The sequence below is a fragment of the Onychostoma macrolepis genome, chromosome 05 (assembly GCF_012432095.1).
Source record: "Onychostoma macrolepis isolate SWU-2019 chromosome 05, ASM1243209v1, whole genome shotgun sequence".
Lineage (NCBI taxonomy): Eukaryota > Metazoa > Chordata > Actinopteri > Cypriniformes > Cyprinidae > Onychostoma > Onychostoma macrolepis.
The window spans coordinates 40978964-40987068 of record NC_081159.1 but is presented as its reverse complement, the minus strand read 5'-3'; the positions used below and the strand labels follow the sequence as shown (position 1 = coordinate 40987068).

The 8105-nt window shown below is 39.0% G+C and overlaps 1 protein-coding gene across 1 annotated transcript; it reads left to right on the top strand.

Moving 5' to 3' along the window:
• Positions 1-137: 137 nt before the first annotated feature.
• Positions 138-6680, top strand: elac1 (elaC ribonuclease Z 1). The gene is made up of 3 exons (XM_058776395.1): positions 138-436; positions 4546-5022; positions 6120-6680. Exons 1-3 carry the CDS (start codon positions 280-282, stop codon positions 6602-6604), a joined length of 1119 nt encoding a protein of 372 aa, XP_058632378.1. The 5' UTR covers positions 138-279; the 3' UTR covers positions 6605-6680.
• Positions 6681-8105: the final 1425 nt, after the last annotated feature.

Genomic DNA, 8105 nt, shown 5'->3' with positions numbered 1-8105 from the left:
TAGATTAGTGTGTGATGTTATGCTGACCTCTGGTGTTCCTGAAAATAAATATGTAAATTCACAAATAGTATGCAGTACACTCAGAATATACAATAAAAACAGTAAGTGTGTGTAGTGTATACTGTGCAGTTATTTGAGCGAGTCCGCGTCGTGCTCGAGTCGTGACCCGGATGTTGTTTGAGCGCGTGTTCAATGGCTCAGCTGGTCGACAGCGGCGGTGCCGATTTATTCTAACAGTGTTTAACGTTATTATTCGTCACATGCAGACAAAACAGCACAATGTCCATGGACATCACGTTCCTCGGGACCGGCTCTGCGTACCCGTCTCCCAGTCGCGGCGCGTCTGCGCTTGTGTTGCGGACTGAAGGGGAGAGTTGGCTGTTTGACTGTGGAGAGGGAACACAGACTCAGCTCATGAGGAGCTGTCTTAAAGCCAGTGAGTCCCTGTCACTGATGCACGTCTTCTGTTTCTGCTTTCTTTTCTTCTTCAGTCTTTGATTGTATCTTGAGTTCACACCCTGTAAAAACTCATTTCAGAGAGGTCATGTTGATGTGTGCATGTTTCAAGTTCTTGCTCTTCCTGGGTGAATCTTATGAATCTGTCAAAAACATGGATTGCAAAATCAACAGAAATTAATAATTTGTTTATGCATATGGGCAGCATTTTAAGCCATCAAGTTTTTTTTTTTTTTTTCACCAGTGTGACATTATTTTAATGGCAATACCCCACCAAATCTCTAATAACTGTAAAGCTAAATAAATAAAATAACTATAATAATAAATTAAAATATTTAAAATTAAATTAAAAGACATTTTCACTAATTCAATAAAACATACTTTAATATCTCTTGGTAGTATTTGTTGTGCTATCTTTTAATTTGTTATACAAAAGCATTTTGAACATTTTTACTCATTTCTTTCATTTAAGCTGCTGTAAAAATATTTACTTATGAAAAATATGAAACAGATTTTTAAATGTATTCTGATATCAAGTTTTTGTACTTATTTAATTTAAAATTAATATTAATGTAATGCAAATACTGTATCAAATGACTGTATATAATGTTACAGTATTGAAAATCATAGTTAGGGCAAGGCAATTTATTTCTAAAGCACGATTAAAAACAATAGTCTCAGTTTTACTTTCATTTAGGTGCAGAAAATTCACAGCCAACCATGTTTTCAAGTCCTTTAAGCATGCAAGAAGAAGTTGCCTTCCTTCTTTACTGGTACATAAATCTGTGCATCATTAGCGCAGCAATTAAACGATATACCATGTTTGCTAAAAATTGATCCAATTGGCAGCATATGCAATGAAAACAAGATGGGTCCCAAAATGGATCCTTGCGGAATACCACATGTAAGAGAGGCCGATGATGATGAAAATGTCCCCAGGGTAAGAGGATAAAACCCTGTATAATACATGACAGTTTGGGACAAAATGTGTTTAATTGTCATGAAAGAAAAAGAATATATACAGTGTATTTGATCCCCTGCTGGTTTTGTATGGTTGACCACTGACAAAGAAATGATCAGTCTGTAATTTTAATGGTAGGTTTATTTGAACAGAGAGAGACAGAATAATAACAAAAAAAATCCGCAAAAGCGCATTTCAAAAAAGTTAAAAATTGATATGCATTTTAATGAGTGAAATAAGTATTTGACCCCTTTGCAAAACATGACGTAGTACTTGGTGGCAAAACCCTTGTTGGCAATCACAGAGGTCAGACGTTTCTTGTAGTTGGCCACCAGGTTTGCACACATCTCGAGGGATTTTGTCCCACTCCTCTTTGCAGATCCTCTCCAAGTCATTAAGGTTTCGAGGCTGACGTTTGTCAACTCGAACCTTCAGCTCCCTCCACAGATTTTCTATGGGATTAAGGTCTGGACACTGGCTAGGCCACTCCAGGACCTTAATGTGCTTCTTCTTGAGCCACTCCTTTGTTGCCTTGGCCGTGTGTTTTGGGTCATTGTCATGCTGTAATACCCATCCATGACCCATTTTCAATGCCCTGGCCCTGATTGTACATGACCCTGTCCATCGTCCCTTTGATGCGGTGCAGTTGTCCTGTCCCCTCAGCAGAAAAACACCCCCAAAGCATAATGTTTCTACCTCCATGTTTGACGGTGGGGATGGTGTTCTTGGGGTCATAGGCAGCATTCCTCCTCCTCCAAACACGGCGAGTTGAGTTGATGCCAAAGAGCTGCATTTTGGTCTCATCTGACCACAACACTTTCACCCAGTTCTCCTCTGAATCATTGGCAAACTTCAGACGGGCTGTACATGTGCTTTCTTGAGCAGGGGACCTTGCGGGCGCTGCAGGAATTCAGTCCTTCACGGTGTAGCGTGTTAACAGTTGTTTTCTTGGTGACTATGGACCCAGCTGCCTTGAGATCATTGACAAGATCCTCCCGTGTAGTTCTGGGCTGATTCCTCACCGTTCTCATGACCACTGAAACTCCACGAGGTGAGATCTTGCATGGAGCCCCAGTCCGAGGAAGATTGACAGTTATTTTGTGTTTCTTCCATTTGCGTATAATTGCACCAACATAATTTCACTCTTGCACAAATGCACACTTATTTCACTCATTAAAATGCAAATCAATTTATAACTTTTTTGAACTGCATTTTTCTGGATTGATACAGTGGGGCAAAAAAGTATTTAGTCAGCCACCAATTGTGCAAGTTCTCCCACTTAAAAAGATGAGAGAGGCCTGTAATTTTCATCATAGGTATACCTCAACTATGAGAGACAAAATGAGAAGAAAAAAATCCAGAAAATCACATTGTAGGATTTTTAAAGAATTAATTGGTAAATTCCTCAGTAAAATAAGTATTTGGTCACCTACAAACAAGCAAGATTTCTGGCTCTCACAGACCTGTAACTTCTTCTTTAAGAGGCTCCTCTGTCCTCCACTCGTTACCTGTATTAATGGCATCTGTTTGAACTCGTTATCAGTATAAAAGACACCTGTCCACAACCTCAAACAGTCCAACTCCAAACTCCACCATGGCTAAGACCAAAGAGCTGTCAAAGGACACCAGAAACAAAATTGTAGACCTGCACCAGGCTGGGAAGACTGAATCTGCAATAGGTAAGCAGCTTGGTGTGAAGAAATCAACTGTGGGAGCAATTATTAGAAAATGGAAGACATACAAGACCACTGATAATCTCCCTCGATCTGGGGCTCCACGAAGATCTCACCCGTGGGGTCAAAATGATCACAAGAACTGTGAGCAAAAATCCCAGAACCACACGGGGACCTAGTGAATGACCTGCAGAGAGCTGGGACCAAAGTAACAAAGGCCTCAAATCCTGCAGTGCCAGACGTGTCCCCTGCTTAAGCCAGTACATGTCCGGGCCGTCTGAAGTTTGCTAGAGAGCATTTGGATGATCCAGAAGAGGATTGGGAGAATGTCATATGGTCAGATGAAACCAAAATATAACTTTTGGTAAAACTCAACTTGTGTTTGGAGGAGAAAGAATGCTGAGTTGCATCCAAAGAACACCATACCTACTGTGAAGCATGGGGTGGAAACATCATGCTTTGGGGCTGTTTTTCTGCAAAGGGACCAGGACGACTGATCCGTAAACGAAAGAATGAATGGGGCCATGTATCGTGAGATTTTGAGTGAAAACCTCCTTCCATCAGCAAGGGCATTGAAGATGAAACGTGGCTGGGTCTTTCAGCATGACAATGATCCCAAACACACCGCCTGGCAACGAAGGAGTGGCTTCGTAAGAAGCATTTCAAGGTCCTGGAGTGGCCTAGCCAGTCTCCAGATCTCAACCCCATCGAAAATCTTTGGAGGGAGTTGAAAGTCCGTGTTGCCCAGCGACAGCCCCAAAACATTACTGCTCTAGAGGAGATCTGCATGGAGGAATGGGCCAAAATACCAGCAACAGTGTGTGAAAACCTTGTGAAGACTTACAGAAAACGTTTGACCTCTGTCATTGCCAACAAAGGGTATATAACAAAGTATTGAGATGAAATTTTGTTATTGACCAAATACTTATTTTCCACCATAATTTGCAAATAAATTCTTTAAAAATCCTACAATGTGATTTTCTGGATTTTTTTTTTTCTCATTTTGTCTCTCATAGTTGAGGTATACCTATGATGAAAATTACAGGCCTCTCTCATCTTTTTAAGTGGGAGAACTTGCACAATTGGTGGCTGACTAAATACTTTTTTGCCCCACTGTGTGTGTGTGTGTGTATATGTATATATATATATATATATATATATATAATATTTGTGTGCTGCTTTACATTATGGAAAGTGAAGTGTGTGTGTGTGTGTGTGTGCTTTAAATAATATATATTTTTTAAATTATTAATAATTTAATGAATTCTTGCTGAATGAAAGTTTTATTTTTATTTTTTTAAATAACAGTCCTATAAACACACACACATATATATATATATATATATATATATATATATATATATAGGACTGTTATTAAAAAAATTAAACTCATTTTCAGCAAGAAAACATTACTGTATACACTGTATAATGAACTTTCCTGTGTTCCTTGTCCAGGCAAAATCACCAAAGTGTTCATATCTCACCTCCATGGTGATCATCTGTTTGGTCTTCCTGGTTTGCTGTGCACCATCAGTCTGCACTCGAACCCTCAGCTGGATCAGCCTTCCCCCTGTGTGGACATCTACGGCCCGCGGGGGTTAAGACACTTCCTGCGTGTGGCGTTAGAGCTGTCCAGCTCACAGCTGCTCTTCCCGTATGCGGTGCATGAGCTGGAGCCGTCGGATGAGCAGTGTCCCGCGGAGGGGCGTCTCAGTCCTGCGCTGACCGCCAGCAGCGATACTCTTCACCCACAGGAGCAGCCCGGCACAAGCGTACAGCTGGACCCGCACACGGACTGTTACCACCTCATCAATGACAAACAGTTTGTGGTTAAAGCGTTCCAGCTCTACCACAGAGTCCCATCGTTCGGATTCTCGGTGCAGGAACGAGAGCGGCCAGGACGGTTAAACACAGAGCTGCTGAAAGAACTAGGTACCTTGTTACAGGCAAAAAGCCTTATTTACTGAAGGGGAAAAGCTGATTCACGTATTATTATTTGTAACTGGTTAATTTACTGTTTAGCAGTTTATTTTAAAATATACACATATTACAGGTACAATGAACCTGGAGTAACCTGAGGTAATTTATTTTTTTTAATCAAGTGCACAGTAATCAGGGAGCATTTTGGGATTTGAACTGTCTTGATTGTAAATTGAATGGAATGAATAAATCCATAACAAATTAGGCCTATGAAGAGAATACAGAATATGAAGATCCAGAATATTAAGAGAATCCAGTTATAAATTAAAGATCTGGATTTATTTTGAAAATAGAAATGACCAGACTGTATATAAGATATTTAATTGGTCCCATGTATGTTTATTGAAAAGAGAAGAATTGGCTGTATGATTTTATTTTTAAATGTATTTATTTTTGGGAAGTCTTCTTTGATTATATTCCTTGATCATATTTTATTGCAGTGTCCTGCTTTAAGTTATTTTACTCACATTACATTAATGGACCTTTTTTTTAAGTTTCTTCTGAGAAAAAAAAGTATTTATTTATATATTATTATTTATTTATCAGTTTGTAAAAAAATATATATATAATTTCTCCTTGTATGCAAGTTGTTTTTTGTATATAATTTATTGAAGTATTGTTATTAAGGCCGATAAATCTTGTTATTCTTGAATTTAATATATTTTAATAATATAGCCTTTGATGCTGATATGGTTTAAAATGGTAAATATTATAATATATTACTCAGCAAAATTAATTTTTAACGGAGTCAACCCTGAATCAATTTCAGAGTTTTTTATTTTTATTTTATTTTTTTAATCTAAAGCGAACAATAAAAACCTTTTATAGAGTGTAATTGCTCTTTTATACTTTTTCAGTTCTTATTACTCAACATGAAAATAGCCAATGAAGCCAATGGTGTTAAAACCAACCAACCAATTATATACCACATCTGCTAATACAGTAAAAATTTAAAATCAATAATTAAGCAGATATGTTACCGCACTGATTGAACTGGAAGATTAAGATTAAAATTTTTTTTTTTTAAAGTTTTTTGTCATCTTTTGCAGGTTTGAAACCAGGACCTCTCTATGGGCGTCTGAAGAATGGTGAGTCTGTGACTCTAGATAGTGGTCGTGTACTGAGCGCCGGCGAGGTGCTGGAGCCTCCGCTCAAGGGCCGTAAGGTGTGTGTGTTGGGGGACTGCAGTGGGCCGCTGGGGGAGGGGTTTAAACGGACATGTCAGGGGGCCGATGTGCTGGTGCACGAGGCCACGCTGGAGGACGGCCAGCAGGAGAAGGCCGTGGAACATGGGCACAGCACTCCCAGCATGGCTGCTGCGGCGGCGCTTGCCTGCGGTGCGCAAACGCTGGTTCTGCACCACTTCAGTCAGCGCTACAAACCCCAAACACTGCAGCGGGACGGAGATGACGACGACGTGACCCAGCTTAAGAGACAGGCTGAGCTCGTGCTGCAGGAGTCGGGGACGGAGGTCATCCTCGCTGAAGACTTTCTCACGCTGCCTATTGCGCTCAAGAAGAATTTGACACAGTAGTACCTTATGCATGGATACATTTTTAATTATATTTTAAGACAAGGAAATGTTTTAATAAAGTCTGCCATTTTTACCATTTTCTTGAGTGTTATTTATTCAGAGCTGAGTTTTTGAGTAAATGTGTACTGATTGAGTGAATGATGTGTTAAATGTAGACGCCTCTCTGTTGGACATCCATGAGCAGGCAAGATTTTAACTTGTTTATTAATTGGTCAATCATTTTATTTTCATAAACAGCTGGACCAGTGGACTGAGGTTGGTAAGTCCTGATGCATCTAATCTGTCCAATGACATGTATAAACCATTTCAGTGTTGTGTGAGTATGATGATGATGCTTTACTCTACAAAGCCTACTGTTTCAGACCTCTCAAAGCCTTCCTGAAAACCCTGTTGCACTCAATCTACTACATGCCTTCTGTCGTCTGATTGATAGTTTAGGCTTTTTAGCAAGTAAAAGATCTTTTAGTATAATTGTAAAAATGTCCACCTTCAGCCCATCGTATTGTATTGCATTGCATCATATGTTCATAAAACTAAGCATTTAAATATCATCTTACTGAGACATATTATTGGAAGATATAGAGATGACTGATGTATATGCATTTTTTTTGTAATTAGTCTGCTATACTGTTATAAAGATCTCAGTTATTTACATGCTATCATAATTTCATCGTACTCTGTCGCATGAAATGGTTCTGTTTAAAAAAAAAAAATCTGTTCCATTATTAATTGCATATGTCAGGCTTTACAGGGTTAATGGCAAGTAAAACACATAATTTCTGTCATTAGCTGCACCCAAGAAAATTACATAATTTCAGTTTTTAATCATGTTTCAGACACTTCTTCATCTGTCAAACAGGTCGTTCTGCTGTACTTTCACACCTTAGCTTGATCCATGTCATGCTTGAGTCACTCAAACAGATTTGCAGTCTTCATTTGATGTTGCTAGTGGTGCAGAAATTACAAGCTTTTCACATTTATGTAGAAAGATGCACCTTTAGGAGTAGGACTGATTCTGCCTGTCATACAGGTTTAAAGATGTGTCAAGACAACAGATTAAAAGAAACCCGAGTGTCAAGTCTTGAATTATGTTCAGAAATTTACTGTAGCCTATATATACAGCCTACTATTTCTTTTAAAATGATGTGAAACAGTATGCAGTATATAATAAAAGCTTCCAACAGTTCTGTGGCACGTTTTCGCATTTTATGTCAGATCAAAAACCGAGTGAAGATGGTTTCCAACTCGTTCATCAAAATGGAAATAAATTCAAACGCACTGCATTGTGGGATACACTATTTCCCGCAGTGTGTAAATATAGCAAGTCTTCCAGGAATTCTATGCATGCAGGCAATTTGCATACTGTCTGTACAGTATACTGCAGTAAGTAGATGTAGTACGGTCTGCTATCATGAACAAAGCGCTGTTTAGTAAGACTACGTGTTCTCGTTCTAGTATATAACACATTCAGCCTATGATTGGCCTTTTAATCTTTCACCAG

What these genes read in the sequence shown, in the direction of transcription:
- elac1 (XM_058776395.1), top strand. Translation starts at nt 280, where the DNA reads ATGTCCATGGACATCACGTTCCTCGGGACCGGCTCTGCGTACCCGTCT. An exon ending in GAGGAGCTGTCTTAAAGCCA is followed by an intron (nt 437 to 4,545) that starts GTGAGTCCCTGT and finishes TTCCTTGTCCAG; the next exon opens with GCAAAATCACCAAAGTGTTC. An exon ending in AGAGCTGCTGAAAGAACTAG is followed by an intron (nt 5,023 to 6,119) that starts GTACCTTGTTAC and finishes CATCTTTTGCAG; the next exon opens with GTTTGAAACCAGGACCTCTC.